Consider the following 20,777-nt stretch of genomic DNA (forward strand, 5'->3'; position numbering starts at 1 on the left):
TGAATTTGTATTTTCCACACCAGAAGAAGGTTCTACTTACTTTTCTTGGGGCTTCTCTTTTCTAACCATTTCTTTTTGTTCACTATTCTCCATAAACCCTCTGCAAAATATGAATCTATTCTGAAATCAATACTTTCACTACAGAGAACCAAAGAATACTCAAAAGTAGAAGGGACCTTAGAGACACACAGTAAATTCAGTCAGTAAGTACCAGAATAAAAGAATCAGAATTTTTCATCCTAAAGACTCCTCAAACTCTCTGAAAAAGAAATTACTTGAATTTCACATCTCCTATTTTATAAACTGTGCGACTTTTGCCAAGTTGCTTAATCTTTCTGTTCTTCAGTTTCCACACCTACAAAATATTTTCTAACTCTCCAGGTTTATCGCAAATATTAAGTAAAATGTTTATTATAAGAGATGTCATTCTCAAAGTATGCACAACTGAAAGTTTAAAAAGAAAATATACTTTAAAAAATTTCTTAAGGACATTACTAAATCAAGGAATCTTTATACAAAGTTTTAGGGAAAAAAGTTTTTTGATCTTTTAAGAAATATATGCTATATTATATATAACTAAATTTCCAGATTAAAAAAAATAAACTTTATTATTGAGAGACATCTTTCTAAGTGTATCACACACTATCTTTACTATCAAAGAGTATCCTGAATGTATCAATTTTTTCTAATTGTTTCAAGCCTTCAATATGAATATCAATCAATATACTTGTAGTATATAAGAGTGATGGTCTCTACAACCAAAGAAATGTATTAGGAGATGTTAGGTATTTCAATGCATACTTTCTGGAACATAATTTTAAATTGTACTCCTAGACCAATGAGATACCTATAATTTTGTGTAGTTCTGTTTTTTAGCAATCATTTCCCTCTTAGTTCCTACACTCTCCCAACTTCTTGCTGCTTCTTATCAGCACCTGCTTCCACACCATTCTGCTGCATCTACTCTACTGTGAAAAAGAAAAATATATAAACTTTTAGATTAAACCCACTCTGAGTAATGAGCATGATTACAGTAGTGTCTATTGCCTTTCTGTCGCTTACTGTCAGATTCTTAGCTGGATTAGAAGTGCAAAGTCAGTAAGATTCTACTGATAATAAAACATTACTTTCAAATTTAGTCTAAAAACATTCTTAACATGTTCTCTTAAGCCTTTTCTAATTGACACATTTATTTGCTGGACCTTATTTCTCTTTCCATTCACTTTAAAAATCCGAAGTCAATTTTATATCAGTCTTCAAACATAAATAATATCTTTTGAATTTCAGATTATCTACATCACTTAGAATTCAGAACCACTTACTCTAGAGAAGTATCTAAGGAGAGTTAGTGCATTCTTAGGAAACAGAATGTGACTTATAAATTCATCGAGAGATATAAAAATGACTAGAACGTTTGAAATTATAAGCATAAACAAATGGCTCCCTATCACAGTCAGTAAAATAAAACCCCTAATAAAACATCAGGATGAATGTGAGTATCTGAAGGGATAAAAAACATATTTAAAAAAAGAACTGTTACATATTCTTCAACTGTAGACTAATACATAATACTTGGATCTGGGAAATAAAGCTGTCTAATGATATCTATATAACACATAAGGCCATGTCAAATTGGGTTAAACTATGTTAGAAAGCTACATAGCAATAATAGTTGTTATTTTTTTAAACCTGGAAAATGGCCTATGTATCTACAATAAAATAATATATAAAAAATGTTTAGGAGACTGGTTGGCACATAGTGGATATGAACTTTTATTTCCTTCTTCTCTGCATAATCTCCACACTAATCAAGAGAAACAGCAACTCTGGGAAAAGAAGATATAGGGTTATGAATAAATAAAAGATTTTCAAAGACCTTGGAAAAGGTACTGAAGAACAGGAGTCTGAAAACAAGTCTCTTGGTTCAGATACAGGACAGAACACAAAATGTGATGAAGGAGAATACAGTAGTTGGGAGATACGTGCCAAAGTGAAAGGCATTAGAAGAACAAACAGGGGAGGAGAAACTCAGTGCCTGCTAATCCAGATGGGAGGTTAGATAGTTACTCCTCACACCTGTTAAGTTTATTCTTTACTAGTTTTCATAAAGATTATTAGAATAACTTTGAACACCAATTCATATATGAACACAGAATTCAACAGATTGCGCGGTTTACTACTTGGCTGATAAATTCATATAGTGAAAACCCAGTATGATTTTTAAGTAGAATGGTAGGTAATTATATTCTGTGCATAAAACAAAGTGATTTTTCCGATATTTAACTGTGAGTAAATAGAGAAATAAAAGTAGCTATACAGCCATCAAAAATTATGGTATTTTTTGAATTGTAAAAATGGGTATTATCAAAAGCATATTATTGACAGCATATAATATCAATTCAGTCACACAATTTCCAGTTGGCACAAATCTGTACCTATTTTAATTAACTGATGCAACTCAGTCTGGAGAGAGGGTATTTTATGAATGGTCTGCATGTCTTTGGTAAATCCGAAATTCTTGGAAACTACACATTAGGCATTTAATAGGAGCTGCAGCCAGAACTGAGTTTCAGCACAGGTCAGAAATCCAAACTTGGCATAGGATCCAAGTAGCTAGCAGAGCTTAGCTTAAGTTAGGTAACAGGATCCTAGCTGACCGGCAGGAATAAATGAAGAACTCTAAAGGAAAAGCCTTGACACACATGGAAAGGAGGCAAGACACTGTTTTATACCTCCGCTAAGAAAACCATGTATAATAATATGAAACAGTGCTTTTAACTTACTTGGAACTATAAACGATTTGTACTCTGAGATTCTCTTACCTTGAAGAGTTGAACAATTGACTATTAGTAGAATATACTACAGGAAGAAAAAGAAGACATGCTGAGAGTTGGGAAAGGACTGGAAATTCTTTCCTGGTTGGTCCTCTAGGTTATGCCTGTAGCAAATTACCCAGGAGAATTGGCGGGGAAAACGTAGCTAAAGAGGCAATCTACTTAGAATATGCCCATTTTGTGTCACAGATTAAAAACTATTATCTGTCATCTGCAATACAAACATTATTTCTTAAAAAACAGAAGATACAATACTATTTCTTGAGGTATGAGGTAGTAATATGAGAGAAAATCCAGCTAAGTAATAGAAAATATTAAGAGCAATCGATCAGAAACAAGTGCCATTCAAAACAATTAGTAAATTTTCCACAATACACTCTTTAAAAAGAAGCAAAAAAGAAGGAAAGGAATCACTTTTCAAGACATACAATGTTCTATATTTTTAACAATGCTGTGTGTGTATATGTGTGCACATGTGTGTGTATATTCCACAAAGCAGGTGTGCTTTCAGTCTGTTTATGCTAAATATGTGGTACTTCATTTACTCTACAGTAGAAACAGACAAATAAGCCAAGAATTTTTTCCCAGATGGTATTTGTGAATTTCTCTGTCCCATCCAAGTAAACACAGAGTGGTGTGTTCCGGTGTGCTGAGTTACATATCCACGCTCTGACTTAGTACAAAGTCTGAATGTTTAGTCAGCTAAAAGACTGTTTCCATTCTGTGATTCATTAGGTCCCCATGGTACCTCTACTTCCTTTACTTTATGCAATCACAAATTATATTAGTTTGTCCTATTTTTATAACCCTTATAACTGAAGTTCTGCACAGGAAATTCTATCACTATTTTAAAACATACTCATAAACCATTACTGAGGTGACATAAGTGACAGCCCCACAGAAGTGGTGATGAGGACTGAACATTGCCTTGCATGAGCTCCTTCTACCAGGAAGATAGAGTGTCAAATTAAAAAGCATTACAAGTAAGTGGGGTGGAGGAAGGGATGACTCAGTGTATGCTAATCCAGATGCGAGACTTAAGCAATCACTTTTGACACATATAAATTTGTTATTAATTTTCATAACTAAAGACTATTAGAATAACCCTGAGAAAGTGGTTCTGATGTGAAAACAGTACAACAAATTGAGGAGCTTACTAGTTTCCTGGTAGATTATATAGTGAAAATCCAATATGTTTTGAAATGGAATGGTAGATAGTTATACTTTGTGCATACAATGAACAGGGTCCTCTGATATTTAATTTTGAATGGATAAAAAAATGAAAGCAGCTATCTAGCCATCAGATGTCATGACAGTTTTGGAACTTGAAAGGTTATTATTATTGACAGTATCATAATAGCAACTCTATCACACAATTTCAAGTTGGCATAAATCTTTACCTATTTCAAGTAGATGTAGCTCACCCTGTGGAGTGGGAGAAGAGGGAAGCTTAGGATATGAAAATGTTTGCATCTTTCTGGAAAATTTGAAAGAGAATTTCAATGGATTTTTCAATCCAATTCTAATCTAAATCATGCCATTAAATAGCCCTGTTATCTTAGAATTAATCACGATAGTAACCATTTACTACTACTAACTTAGAGAAAGGATACTATGCCTCAGAAACTTCACTAAGTCCTTTAATATACAATATATCTAATTTTTATGACCCTCTATAACCACTGTATAAAGTAAGTATTAGTATTGTTATTTTACAAAATAAGAAAAAAGTTTTGAAAATTCTCTCTAGTGACAACTAATTAGTATTGCACTGAGTCATAAAACTGCTGATATTTAACCATTCATGACTTAAAAAAAAGGCAATTTCATTTGGTTCAAAGTATTATATAACAAATAATTGCTGAAGTATAATTCAACTTTAAAATCCTATGACTTTAGTATTCTAACTTGTTCTTGAATAAAGTCAAAAGCTTTATATAGATTTTAAACTATATGTTTTCATGATTTAACATGATTTAACATATTCTATAATCTTCTCCAGTGAAGAACAGTTAACTGGGGCCTAAGCTGGTCACAACCTAGCAAGTGGAATAGAGTAGAGTTAGGTGGAATCACTCAGACTGGAGGGCAGGCCTGGCTGAAGAACTGAGAAAGAATCAGGGGTAGGACAAGAGGGCACAGGTCTCAAATGGGAATCACAGGTCCAAGAAACAAGAGACAAAAAAGATTTAAAGAAAACCTCTTCCCAAATGAAACAACACGCAACCGCTGCCAAGAGACTGAAGAACGGATTTTCTTCCCCTTTAAAGTTTTAGATTAAGGTATTAAGGGCCGGCAGTTGAGGAAAGAACGAGTCAACTGAAGTTCTAGCTCACTACCCCAGTACTTAAAGGTGCTTTTTGAACAGGAGACACAGCACCACAGAGGTTGTAAGAGTGGAATCACTTTCTTCCCTTCTAAATAGGCTGTAGCAAGAATCTGAATGCTTTTTATTTCTTCTATAAGTTATGTATTCCCTTGGATAGTACACTATCAAAGCACTTTGACAGATCACTCTAGCATTAACAGAGCAAAGTCATAGGGGGAAAAAGTATATCACATAAAAACAACTTCCTTATTATATTTGTCTATGGACTTCTATGACATACGTAACACTGTTTCCACAGCTTTTGAGGAAAACTAAAATTCCTTTAAAAAACATCATTTTCTTCCAAAATTAAAAAGTATGTTTTCTTGAAAAATTGAAATTGAAGATGGATATGGGAAATATGGCAACAATGTGCTATATAAATCCATTAACACTGAATACTTTCCTGGTTAAGCAAATGAAGCCGGCCTGGTAAAAACCAGGTAGAAGTGGCTCCTGAGCTCAGATTTCCATATTAAAAGTCATACCTATGCTGCCAAACATTCCAATTTTAATCTTTCAAGAATAGCCAGAAATCCTAAGTTTTTATGTAAAAGTGATCTAATTTTAAAATGTTGGCAACTAAATTTGTATCTTAATATAGTGCAAGTAAAACCAGATTCTATGCTACATCTATACATAGGTCAAGAGTTTTTTACCTTTATTCATGATGCTTACTTTCCTCAATTAAATTTAATAAATATATGTTGAATCCTATGAAAGATTTAACATATATTTTTATATAGACATGTATATACAAAAACAAGAAGAATTCCAGGCTAGATACCTCTTGTCAAAACCCCCATCTCTCCCTGTGAATATCAGCATTACCAGCTATCATAATGTTTAAAAATTAATTTACTTAAAAAAATTTAAATTCAATTTATTTAAACTAAAAAACAGTTCATCCCACTCCACCCGCTGCCTCTGGCAACCACCAATCTGTTTCTCTGTTTCTATGAAGTTGATTTGTTTTTCTTTTAGATTCCACATATAAAAGGGCTCATACAGTACTTGTCTTTCTATGTCTGTCTTACTTCACTTGGCATAATATCCTTGAGGTCCATTCATGGTATTGCAAGTGGCAAGGTTTCATTATTTCTTATGGCTCAGTAATATTCCATTGCATAGTCATACCACAATTTCTTTACCCATTCATCCATAGGTGGACACTTAGGTTGTTTCCATATCTTGGCTACTACAAATAATGCTGCCACGAACATGGGCATGCATACATCTTTTTGAGTTAGTATTTTCATTTCTTTGGAAAAATACCCAGAATTGGAATTGCTGGATGATATGGTAGTTCTGTTTTTAATTTTCTGAGAAACCTCCATACTGCTTTCCATAGTGGCTGCACAAATGCACAATCCAACAACGCACAAGGGCTCCCTTACTCTACATCCTCACTATCACTTGTTATTTTTAGTCTTTTTGATAACAGTCATTCTGACAAGTGTGAGGTGATATCTCATTTGGTTTTGATTTGCATTTCCCTGATGGTTAATGATGGTGAGCATCTTTTCAGGTACATGTTGGCCAGCTGTCTGTCTTCTTTGGAAAAGTGTCTATTCAGATTGTCTGCCCATTTATTGTTTATTTTTTGCTATTGAGTTGTATGACTTCTTCATATATTTTGGATATTAGCCCCTTATCAGATATATGATTTGCAAACATTTTCCTCCATTCAGTAGGTTACCTTTTCATTCTGTTGATGGTTTCCTTTGCTGTGCACAAGCTTTTTAGTTTGATGTAGTCTCACTTGTTTATTTTTGCTTTTGTTTTTGGGGTCAGATTCAAAAAATCATCGCCAAGACCTATGTCAAGGAGCTTAGTGCTTATGTTTTCTTCTAGGCATTTCATGGTTGTAGGTCTTACATTTAAGTCTTTAATCCATTTTGAGTTAATTTTTGTGTACAGTGTAAAAGAGCATCTAGTTTCATTCTTTTGCATGTGGCTCTCCAATTTTGACTGCTTTCTCGTAAATTAATTGACCGTATATGTGGGTTATTTCAGGGCTCTTATTCTGTTCCACTGATCTACATGTATGTTTTAGGCCAACACTTGTTAGAATGGTTATTATGAAAAAGACATGAGATAACAAGTGATGGTGAGGATGTGGAGAAAAGGGAATCCAGTACTTTAAAACTGTTGTGCTATTTCCTTCTAGTCTCCATATTTTCATGAAAATTCTGCTGTCTTTCAAATCATTGTTTCCCTATGGTAATAAATCTGGGTGCTTCTAAAATTTATATTATGCCGTTCATAGTCAGCAGTTTGAACGTGCATTTCTTTGGGCTCATCCTTTTTGGAGTTTGCTCAGCTTCTTAAATCTATAGATTTACATATTTTAGTAAATTCCAGATGTTTTCAGCCATTATGTAATTATACAGAAAGCCTATTTGCAATAGCAAATAAGAAGGTTAAATACTTAGGAATATATCTAACAAGAAATACGTGAAGCCTATAAAAAGAAATGTTAAAACACTCATGAAAGACACAAAAATAGTCCTGAAAAAATGTAGACATTCCTTTTTCTTAGACTGACTCAACATTAAGATGCAGTTCTCTTTAAATTGATTTATAAATTCACACAATCCCCATAAAAATACCAGCAAGTTATTTTATGGAGCTAGAAAATTCAATACTAATGTTCACATGGAAAAATAAACATATAAGAATAATCAGGAACACACTGAAAAAATTAGAAGGGGCGTCTAGCTGTAACAATCTTTAAGATATACCATAAAACCTATATAATTAAAAATGTTGTATTAGCACATGCGTAGACAAATAAACCATTGGTATAGAATATAAAATCAGAAATAGACCCCAATACATATGCTGATTTAGTAATGATAAAGGAGGCATCTCAAATCATTAGGGAAAGTAGATACTTTTTAATAAAAGATGATGGTATAACTGGGTAGTCATTTGGAAAAATCTATAGTTAGATCCATATCTCACACAATAACAAGAATAAACCACAAATGGTTAGGAATCTAAATGTTAAAAATGAAACCATACAGGTACTAGAAGACAATACGGATGAATTTCTCTTTAAACTCAGTATAAGAAAAGTGTTCCTAACTATAACTCAAAATACAAAGGAAATAAAAGATTGATGCATTTGACTACATTAAAATAAAAATACTTGTATGCCTCGCCAAAGCTCATAAAAACAAAGTCAGAAGATAACTGTAACTGACACAGAAGAAGAATATATTTGTATCATATGCCACAAACAAATGACTGATATACCTAACATTTATGAGACACAGGACCAAAAACTTGATAGAAAATTGAGGAAAGGACATGAAAGCGTTCCTAGTGGCCAACACTGAAACTTCTTGAGAAATAAAAATAAATAATAATATTACTGCATAATGAACCAAAGAATAAAATTTAAATACACATTAGTCCATACACATGTACATTAAAAATTTAATAAATAAATGGTGATAAAGAATAGCTATTCCTTTCAGAATAACTACAATTAAAAAAGATAAAAGGAAAGAAGAAAATAGAAAATCATTACTATGCAAATACCACAGTAATAACTGTCTCAGACTACACTCACTGATAAACGTTAAAATTAATATGCAAAATGTTTCAGAGAAACAGTATTTGCATAGTCACAAAATATCTCCCACAAGACATTTATTAACAACAAAATGAAAAAAAAAACACCAAACTTTATTATAGTGGAAAAATTCAGCATATACCACTTTACCCAAGTTATCAAGGTTAATTTAAGATCACAAACAACACATCAACAACATGAACTCACTGATATGATACAGTGAGAAAAGCCCATCACTTCTGTGGTATTCTTGCCAAAAAGGCATAGCCACATTCTAACCATAAGAAAACATTAGACCAATTGACAAAGAAGCGCATTCTACAGAATAATTGTCTAGTACTTTTCAAAAATGTCAAGGTCATGAAAGACTTTAAAGAAAGACTGAGGAACTATCACAGATAGAAGACCACAAAGACGTGACAGCTCACTACAGTGTGTTATCCTGGATTAGCTCCTGGAACAGAAAAGGGACATTAATGGGAAAACTGATGAAATTCATATAAGGTTGGTAATTTTATTAACAGTATTGTACCAGTGTTATTCCTGGTTTTGATAACTGTACTATGGTTATGCAAAATGTTAACAGAGGAATGTGAACTGTATCTGAGAATCCTCTGTAATATTTGTGTAATTCTCTTTCCAGACATCTAAAATCCAGAATAAAAGTTTTTTTTTAAAGTTCTAAAAAAACTATAATGATAAAAAACAGATCAGTGTTATCCGAGGTCAGGAGTGGGAGAAAAGACTGATTACACAGGGGTACAAAGGGATGTTTTTGGATGATGGAAATATTTCTATATAATGATTGCATTGCTAGTCACATGACAATATTCATCTGTCAAAAGTCATGCACTGGTGAAATTTTGTTACATGAAAATTATACTTCGATAGAGCTGACAAAAAAAGAATTCCAAATGTAAAAAATATATATATCTTGGGTTGTGATGCCAATATAAGTGGAATGCAGAGGAGAGATACCAAATAAGATTATATGCTCTTACCAGGTTAATTAACTGAGTGTGTACTACATCTTCTACCAAAACTGCTGTTTCGTGAAGAGGCCTCCTAGAATCACCTAGAGAAAACCTGCAAAGAAAATCAAACATACCAATATTAAGGACTGTAAAACTAAGAAAGGCAAAAGTGAAAAATATTTATCATAATACTGTTTAATAAAGTACAAACTGTCCTCTCAAATGACAGAGTATGTATTCAATTTTCTATGGACAAAGAATTGCATCTTTCCTACATAAGCTGAAACTTCCAGAGAAAAGTGCAGTGTCATCAATGTTATTTCTTGATCTGTGTAGGCATTTTTGAGGGCATTTACTATTTCAAAATGTAAAATTTTAAAGACACCCAGTTCATAATACTGGCAACCAGAAAACTGTTACCATATCCAAATAACCAATACAGCTGGCCCTTCATATCTTCAGGTTCTGCAGGTTCCTCAGATTCAACCAACCACCAGTTGAAAATATTCGAAAAAAAAAAAATCCAGAAAGTTCTGAATAGCAAAACTTGATTCTGCCATGTGGTGGTAACAATTCACATATCATTTACATTGTATTTACAATTATTTACATGGCATTTACTTTGTATGAGGTATTATAAGTAATCTAGGAACAATTTAAAGTATATGGAAATTTCTCCAAAGAAGATATACAGATTTGACAATAAACACATGAAAGGATGCTCAACATCACTAATCATTAGAGAAATGCAAATCAAAACTACAATTAGGTATCACCTCACACCGGTCAGAATGGCCATCATCAAAAAATCTACAAACAATAAATGCTGGAGAGGGTGTGGAGGAAAGGGAACCCTCTTGCACTGTTGATGGGAATGTAAATTGATACAGCCACTATGGAAAACAGTATGGAGGTTCCTTAAAAAGCTAAACATAGAACTACCATATGACCTAGCAATCCCGCTGCTGGGCATACACTCTGAGAAAACCATAATTCAAAAAGAGTCATACACCACAATGTTCATTGCAGCCCTATTTACAATAGCCAGGACATGGAAGCAACCTAAGTGTCCATCAACAAATAAATGGATAAAGAAGATGTGGCAAATATATACAATGGAATACTACTCAGCCATGAAAAGAAACGAAATTGAGTTATTTGTAGTGAAGTGGATGGACCTAGAAACTGTCATACAGAGTGAAGTAAGTCAGAAAGAGAAAAACAAATACAGCATGCTAAGACATATATATGGAATCTAAAAAGAAAAAAAAAGGTTATGAAGAACCTAGGGGCAGGACAGGAATAAAGACGCAGACGTAGAGAATGGACTTGAGGACACAGGGAGGGGGAAGGGTAAAGCTGGGACGAAGTGAGAGAGTGCCACGGACACATATACACTACCAAATGTAAAATAGATAGCTAGTGGGAAGCAGCCACATAGCACAGGGAGATCAGCTCCGTGCTTTGTGTCCACCTAGAGGAGTGGTATAGGGAGGGTGGGAGGGAGATGCAAGAGGGAGGAGATATGGGGATACATGTACACATAAAGCTGATTCACTTTGTTATATAGCAGAAACTAACACACCATTGTAAAGCATTATACTCCAATAAAGATGTTAAAAAAAAAAAAAGAAAAAGAGACATGGGACACAGTCATGAGTAGATCACTTTCACTGAATTTCCTTGTCCAAGATTCACTTAGGAAGGCAAAGTGTGTTATTTTGAGGGGCATTTGAAGAAAACGGTAACTTTAACATTACCATGGAAGACTATGTGTGTAAACACTACAAATAATAATTGTTTATTAAAGTAAAAATAAAGTATATGGAAAGATGTGCATAGGTTATATAGTAAATGCTATGTCATTTTATATAAGGGACTTGAGCATCTGACGATTTGGGTATCTGCAGGGGGTTCTTAGAACCAACCCCCCTCAGACACTGAGGGACAACTGTACAGTAACACAATAATAGCCACATAGAAAACTAAAAAAAGCATGTGATGTAATTAAAATGAAAACTGCTAGGAAAAATGCATGTAAATGGTGTAAACTATTATTTCAAATTATATACAAGCAGATTATCAAGAATGGATGACAAAGCTGATCTTAAAAGTCCTCTTCTCTATTTTCATATTGTGGACTAGATGGTCCTGGTAAAGAACATTTGAAAATATACAGTAATATATTAAAAACTTATATTTAAAGCATACTTTAACCAGCAGTAGAGAAAACAAAAAAGAAGTCAGAGAAAATGAGAAAACACAGTTCCACAGGATAAGAGAGCCCTGGAGCCAAAATTTACTCTGAAAGCATCTACTTCTTTATAGTAGCCTATAGCTTGGATTTCAACCAGCACAGTTTTCAAGGTATAGGAAAGAGCGCTGGGACCTCAAGAGAGGTATGAGGTCAGTTTGAGGAAACTACTCTGAAGTTGAGAAAAGCAACACCCAGATGGTGATACTTTCAGTGTGTGAACTAGGAAAATACCACTCCAAGGAAGGCACTTTGCCTGTCTTACCCCAGGCTGAGTGAAAGAGAAAAAAAATGTGGTACTGGCACAAACAGACTATAGGAAAAGGACAGAGAGCCTAGTAATAAACATATAATGGTCAACTGATCTTCAATAAGGGTGGCAAGAGCACCCAATCTGGAAAGGACAGTCTTTTCAACAATTGGTGCAGGGAAACAAGATGTCCACATGCAAAAGAATGAAGTTGGACTCTTACCTTGTACCACATATTAAAATAAACTCAAAATAGATCAAAGACCTAAAACTATAAAACTCTTAGAATAAAACAGAAGGGGAGATCTTCATGACCTTGGATTTGGCAAAGGTTTCTTAAGTGTGACACCAAAAGCACAGGCAACAAAAGAAAAAAATAAACTGGACTTCATCAAAATTAAAACCTTTTATAAATCAAAGAACAGTATTGAGAGAGAAAAGATAACCCACATAATGGGAAAAAAATGTTTGAAACTCATATATCAGATAAATAACCAGCATATACAAAGAACGCCCATAACGCAAAAAAAAAAAAACACCCAACTTAAAAATGGGCTATAGACTTGAATAGATATTTCTCCAATGAAAATAAACAAATGGCTAATTTCAAATGAAAAGATGCTCAAAATCATTAGCCATTAAGGAAATGCAAATGAAAAAAAAACATGGAGATCCCACTTCAAACCCATAAGAATGGCTATTATCAACAAAATGGAAAACAGTAAGTGTTGGCTAGGATACGGAGAAATTGAAAATGCTGTACATTGCTGGTGGGAATGCACAATGGTGCAGCCACTGTGGAAATGTGCATGATACGTAGACACCACCTGAAACTGAAGAGCTGTAGTGCTATAGTCCCCTTCTGGGACATCCCTGAAAGACCGTGGTAAAGGGAAATCTTCCCAGTGCACAGAACTTACAGCAGTGCACTTAGTGGTTTACTTGAAAGGAGAAATAGTTAGATGTGTAATTTTATACTGATTCATGGGCTATGACCAATGAGTGGCTAATGGTAAGGGACATGGAAGGAGTATGTTTGGGAAATTGGGAAATTTGGGGAAGAGGTAGACAGATGTCTCTAAATAGGCAAAACAACAACGACAACAACGTGAAGACGTCAACTATATTTCAATTTAAAAAAACTAAAAAAAAAAGTGAAGATATCTGTGTCTTGTGTGAATGCTCATAGGTGACCTCAGCAAAGGAAGATTTTAACGATCAAGTGGATACCATCAGCTTTTCCCGAGTCACCCCATCATTGCCCAGTGGGCTTATGAACAAGGTGGCTGTGGTGGGAAGGATGGACTTCCACTCACCAAGGCCACTGCTGAGTGTCCATCTGTCAGCAGCAGAGATCAACACTGAGTTCCCTATGTGGTACCATTCCCCAGGGTGATCAGTCAGCTACCTGGTAACAGGTTGATGCCATTAGACCACTTCCATCATGGCAGTGGAAGTGTATTATTCCTACTGGAATCGACACTCTGGATATGGAACTGGCATCCCTGCATGCAATGCTTCTGCAAAAATTACCATCTGTGGACTTAGAGAATGCCTATCCACTGTCATAATATTCTATACAGCATTGATTCTGATCAAGAAACTCACTTAACAGCAAGAGAAGGGCTACACTGGGCCCACACTTATGGAATTCACTATTCTTAACATGTTCCCCACCATCATGAAGCAGCTGGTTTGACGGAATGATGAAATGGCCTTTTGAAGACTGAGTTACAGTGCCAGCAAGTTGGTAATACCTTGTAGATCTGGAGCAAGGTTTTCCAGAAGACTATACAGTCTAGAACTAGCATCTAATATATGGTGCTGCTTCTCCCACACATAGAATTCACAGGTCTAGGAATCAAGGGATAGAATGGGAGAGGCACCACTCATTATTACTCCTAGACTCACTAGCAAAATTGTTGCTTTCCGTTCCCATGGCCTTACGATTTGCTGGCTTAGAGGTCTTAATTCCAGAGGGAGGAATGCTTTCACATTTATGCCACTGACACAATTATTCCATTGAAATGCAACTTAAGACTGTAGCTGAGTCACTGTGGATTCCACATGCTTCTGAATCAACAAGCAAAGAAGGAGTTACTGTGTTGGCTGGGGTGAGTGATACTGACTACCCAGTGGAAAATAGACTGGTACTCCACAGTGGAGGTAAGAAAGAGTATTTCTGGAATATAGGAGATCCCTTAGGATGTCTCATAGTATTACCATGCCCTGTGATTAAGGTCAATGGAAAACTACAACCCAATCCAGGAAGGACTACTAATAGCTCAGATCCTTCAAGAATGAAGGTTTGGGTCACTCCACCAGTTAAAGAACCACAACCAGCTGAGGTGCTTGCTGAAGGCAGGGGAATACAGATTAGGTAGTGGAAGAAGATAGTTATTAATACCAGCTACAACCTTATGACCAGTTATAGAAAGAGGATTGTAACGGTCATAAGTATTCCCTTATTTTGTTATGAATACGTTTGTGTGTGTGTATGAATGTGAGGGTTGGGGAAATATCTGTTTCCTTCTCTCTCTTATTCCCTCCTCATGTAACATAAAATGTATTGGCCTTACTGTATTTGTTATTCATTTTATATTCATTTTATATCATAGTATTTAAGCTAGGAGAAGTATAAACATCACTCACGGACTTAACCTCATCTTCTGGGGAAGGGGTTAGCACATTTTCAGTTGTGTGCTGGATAACTGTATCACATTAGGCAGAACTATGACCTTGTTATTGTCTTTATTTGGAGATTAAGTATAGTTTAAGGAGATACGGGTGCCCAAGTTGATATGGGTGATGGCTAATTTTATGGCTCAGTTTGACTGGGCCATGGGGTAGTTAACATTAGTTTGATATGTATTTGAAGGTATTTATGCGTGAGATTAACATTTGAATCCATAAACTGGGTAAGGCAGATTACCCCCTCCAATGTGGGTGTGCCTCATCCAATCTATTGAAGGCCTGAACAGAACAAGAGGAGGAGTAAGGGAGAATTCACCCTCTGCCTATCTTCAAGCTGGGACATTGGTCTTTGACTGCCTTTGAACTCATTTTGGGACACCATCAGCTCTACTGTTTCTCAGATTTTCATACTGTAGTTTTACCCTCCCCTCATCACATTTTATGTTGTTGATTTCACAATGTACATCTCTTACCTTGTGTATCATTAACAAATTATTGTAGTTATGATTATTTTTACTACTTTGGTCTTATAACCTTCAAACTAGATGTATAACTGATTTACCCACCATTAAAACATTTGTGTATTCTGAATTTAAGCAGTGGAATTTGTACTTTTATACATTTTACTATTACTGAGAAGCATCCTTTCATTTCAGTTCAAAGAAGTTCCTTTAACATTTCTTATAGGCTAATCTAGTGCTTATGAACTCCTTCAACTTTCACTTGTCTGGAAAATTCTTTCGCTCTCTTTCAATTCTGAAGGATAACTTTGCTGGGTATACTTTTTTTTGGCTGCCAGGAAAGCAAGAGCAAAACATAAATCTATTAGGGCTTCCCTGGTGGCGCAGTGGTTGAGAGTCCACCTGCCGATGCAGGGGACACAGGTTTGTGCCCTGGTCTGGGAAGATCCCACATGCCGCGGAGTGGCTGGGCCCGTGAGCCATGGCCGCTGAGCCTGCACGTCCGGAGCCTGTGCTCTGCAACGGGAGAGGCCACAATAGTGAGAGGCCCGCGTACCGCAAAAAAAACAAAAACAAAAAACCCCCATAAATCTATTAATATAATTAACTACATAAAATATGAAAATAAAAAAACTGTATGATCATATCAAGACGTAGGAAAATCACTAAACAATCATTCACGACAAAAATTTTAGCAAAGTACGACTAAAAAGATTTTCTTTAATCTGATGAAGAGAATCTACCAAAAACCATATAGGGAACAACATACTCAGAAGCATTCAAACCTTTTGAAATTCAGACCAATATAAGCATTCCCACTATCACCACTTTTAGTCAATATAATACTTAAGATTACAGCGACAACATAAGGCAAGAAAAGGTTTAAACTATATAAGTATTGAAAAGAAAAAACTAAACTGTTCTTATTCACATATAATCTGAGTATCTACACAGAAAACTCAAAATAATGGGGAGACAAAATATTTCAATTAATAAAGGAAGCCAGCAAGTTTTTCAACTATAAGAGCAATCTGAATATCATCAACACAAAGGCAGAACTCATTGAAACAGACAGCAGAGTGGTGGTTACCAGGGGCTGGGAGTGGGGGAAACAGGGAGATGATGCTTCAAGGGTACAAACTTCCAGTTAGAAGATGAGTAAGTTCTGGGAATGTTACATACAGCACAGTGATCATAGTTAACAGTACTATATTATACACTTAAAAGTTGATAAGAGAGTAAGTCATAAATGTTCTCACCGCAAAAATGAAATGGTAACTGTGTGATGTGATAAAGGTGTGAGCTAAAGCTATGGTGGTAATCATTTTGTAATAAACAAGTATATCAAACCAACATGTGTACTCCTTAAACTTATATAATATCAATCATATCTCAATAAAGTTGGGGAAAACAGCACACAAAGATAGAAAATGCAATTAAAAATATATAAATTGGCTCTAAACTTTATGTGAGAGAGTCAAGAGCCAAGAATAGTCAAGACACTTTTGAAGTACAAAGTAGAAGGAGATTTCCTACAAGACTTATTATAAAGCCATAGTAATTAAGGTAGTGCAAGGACAAACAAACAAACCAACAGAACAGAAAGAGAATAAAAAGTCCCCATTAGAGAGTAAACTCCACAATGGCAAAAATCTTCTGTTATGTTCACTGACATATTCAATATTTAATTCTTCAGGCTGCTGGAACAAAGTTTCTCTTCCATTATTTTAAGTTAATTTAAATCGCAGGAAAGAAGAAGTACAGAGTTATCAAAGGGAAATAATTGACTCAAAGATAAAACAATGAATACAATTCACATCTCTAGTAAAAAGAATATTTTAAAATACTTCTTATATTAATAACATATACAAATAATTACCAAGTTTTACCTCAAGCTTTTATATACTTTTCTACTAAAAATAATCATCATTAACATAAACATGTAAAGTACTTAAAACCAGCTAAAGATATAAATAGGGATGGGATTTTGATGAGTATATTATTTTAATTTTCAGGGTTGTTAGTTCTTCAGCTTACATTTGCATTTTTTCTCATATTACGTCTGCTAAGTTTTTTTTTCCCACATGCAGAAAGCTAGATATTGTCTTAATGGTTTCTGGAAAATAGAAATGAAAGCCACAGTACCTAGCCATAGTCACCTCTTTTTGTTCTGCAATGTATATAATATTTTTAAGTCACTTAAAGACAAAATCCAAGTAACTGGTACTTATATATATCTTTTGATTCCCCCCCCCCCATTAAACACCTATCTTATTACTCACTGATGCCTTCACTGACTTGTCTTGGGTCTATTCCCAACCCAAAAGGTCTGATGCTCAAATCCTTCACATACTGCCTAGATGCCTGTAACAACACCAGTACTGCTGGACCAGCTTCCACTAAAGGTCTTTCAGGAAACGTTCCTGGAAAAGTTGTCCCTCCCCTGGTCTTCTGCAGTGGCTTCATTGCTACAACACACAAGACTCTACTTTAGTTATTATGTAACTCTGATAACTATGGTCACAACAAGTAAGTCCAGAGCATACTTGCTGGACTCCACTTAACCAAGACAGTGGCACAGCCACTTATACTCCATCCTCTCACCCAAACCGGATTGGTTTTATTCAATTCCAGAATCAAATGTTTCAGTGATCACTAGAGCAGCTGACTCTGCAATTCCCTTGTCAAGTGCATAATGAAAGTATGAAATAAGCAAGACTATTCATGAGGTGAAGTTATACTTCTACACACTTAGAAGAGGATGTGTGCTGAACGAAACCATGGGATACTATTCCAAAAATTCTGCAGAACTTACCACTAAGCCTTTCAATATTCTTGTGTGCTATGTGTAAGCCTAACACAGTCTAAAATTGGGAGATAGCCTTTACATAGACATCTGTTAAAGTAAAAAGAAAAATCTATTAATAGAAAGTATAGAGTACAACAGAGGAAGAACTAGTTACATTCAAAAAGAGACATGTACCAAAATGTTCATTGCAGCTCTATTCACAATAGCCCGGAGCTGGAAACAACCTAAGTGTCCATCATCGGATGAATGGATAAAGATGTGGCACATATATACAATGGAACATTACTCAGCCATAAAAAGAAACGAAACTGAGCTATTTGTAATGAGGTGGATAGACCTAGAGTCTGTCATACAGAGTGAAGTAAGTCAGAAAGAGAAAGACAAATACTGTATGCTAACACATGTATATGGAATTCAAAAAAAAATGTCATGAAGAACCTAGGGGTAAAACGGGAATAAAGACACAGACCTACTTGAGAATGGACTTGAGGATATGGGGAGGGGGAAGGATAAGCTGTGACAAAGCGAAAGAGAGGCATGGACATATATACACTACCAAACGTAAGGTAGATAGATAGTGGGAAGCAGCCGCAGAGCACAGGGAGATCAGCTCGGTGCTTTGTGACCACCTGGAGGGGTGGGATGGGGAGGGTGGGAGGGAGGGAGATGCATGAGAGAAGGGATGTGGGAACAGATGTATATGTATGACTGATTCACTTTGTTATAAAGCAGAAACTAATAAAAAAAATTTAAAAAAAGAACTAGTTACAGAAACATTTCCAAAACACAGAAAACAAATTTTTAAAAATACACACTGAATATTACTACAGTCACTATGTGTTTCCAAAAAACAACAAAACTTCAATAGTTTCTAACCTCAGTTCGAAAAAAATAAAGTTTTTTAAAAAAAGGAAGATGCTAGATATTTGCTATCTTACTCTCTGTTGAACCCCTATTTGACATCTTTAGTTAGTAATTTATGCCTAGATGCTTCCTGAGTATGGTGATACACTTTCAATGTCTCTGGAAATTCTGACACATTATTGTTTATCAGAATCTTTTGCTAACCTCCAGATCCTATGTAAATATATATATTTGATGATGTATCTACCCACAGACCCATTCTTCATACATCCACTTATCACCAACTGTTGAAATCAACCCCAAATTCTATTTTTTAAAATAATTATAATAGACTTCATTTTTTAAAGCAGTTATAGAAAAAGTGAGTGGAAAGTACAGAGGGTTTTCATATATCCCTTCATCTCCCTCCATGCCCGGTTTCCTATTATTAACATTTTGTATTAGCGAGCCAGTACTGATTGATACGTTATTATTAACTAAAGTCCAGAGTTTACATTAAGGGTGACTCTGCATGAGTTTCTCTATTGGTTTTGACAGATGTATAATGATATGTATACACTCTTAGAGTATCATACAAATGGTTTCACTACAAATCCTCTGTGCTCTGCCTATTCATCCCTTCCTCCTTTGCAGTCCCTGGCAATAGCTGATCTCTTTACTACCTCCATAGTTTTGTCGTTTCCAAAATGTCATAGAGTTGCAAATGTATGGTATGTAGCCTCTTCAGCTTGGCTTCTTTCACTTAGCATTATGCATTTAAGATTCCTTCATGTCTTCATGGTCTGATAACTCTTTTTTATTATATTTTCATATTAAATAATATTTTTATATTTTTATATTAAATAATATTTCACTGTATGGATATACCATGGTTTGTTTATCCATTTGCCTACTGAAGGACATACTAGTTGCTTCCCAGTTTTAGCAATTCTGAATGAAGTGACTATAAACATTCATGCAAGTTTTGTGTGGACGTAACTTTTCAAGTCATGTGGGTAACTACCAAAGAGTGTGTTTATTGGATCATATGATAACAGTATGTTTAGTTTTGTAAGAAACTGCCAAGCTGCCTTCCAAAGTGTCTGTACCATTCTGCATTCCCATCAGCAATGGAGAGTTGCTGTTGCTCCACATCCTCTCCAACACTGGGTGTTTCGGATTTTAGTCATTCTAATGGCTGTGTAGTGCTATTTCATTGTTGTTTTAAGTTGCAATTAATTCCTTAATGATGTATGATGCTAAGCATCAACCCCAAATTCTTTTAATGGCTGTAACTGTAAGAAAAACAAACTTTTCCAGTAAGCATATACAGTACGTGTATATTTATCTTTTTTTAAGTCATACAAACATACATGTGATATTAGTACAAAAACACAGTATAAAACAAAAGAGAAATTTCAAAGGAGGTAAAAATGTATCAAACAATATTTTAAAATAAGTATTATTTTCTTTATTGAAATGAGAAAACTTTTTTGATCTGATTAAATACATATATATATAAATTATTAGCATTACCAACACTCCCAGTTTGCCTGAGACAGGGATTTTCCAAATTATTTTCTACCAAAGAAATCAGCCTAATTAATACTAAAAGGTCATGACATATTTTTTATCAAAAAAAAAAGTCAGAAAATTGTCTTTTTTTAAGGGAATGAATGAATAATACATAAGTGTGTATACTATTTA

At 34.8% G+C, this 20,777-nt stretch overlaps 1 protein-coding gene across 9 annotated transcripts in view; it reads right to left on the reverse strand.

Annotated features, from left to right (window-relative positions):
• The window catches only part of SUPT3H (SPT3 homolog, SAGA and STAGA complex component), a 440,189-nt gene that overhangs the window by 199,886 nt on the left and 219,526 nt on the right, over positions 1-20,777 (reverse strand). For all 9 annotated transcript variants that reach the window (XM_082639513.1, XM_082639511.1, XM_082639512.1 and 6 more), the window contains one exon: positions 9,787-9,871. In XM_082639513.1, the coding sequence (XP_082495639.1) occupies positions 9,787-9,871 (85 nt within the window). The remainder of the gene's footprint in view (positions 1-9,786; positions 9,872-20,777) is intronic.

This window comes from Mesoplodon mirus, assembly GCF_964341445.2.
Source record: "Mesoplodon mirus genome assembly, chromosome: 12".
Lineage (NCBI taxonomy): Eukaryota > Metazoa > Chordata > Mammalia > Artiodactyla > Ziphiidae > Mesoplodon > Mesoplodon mirus.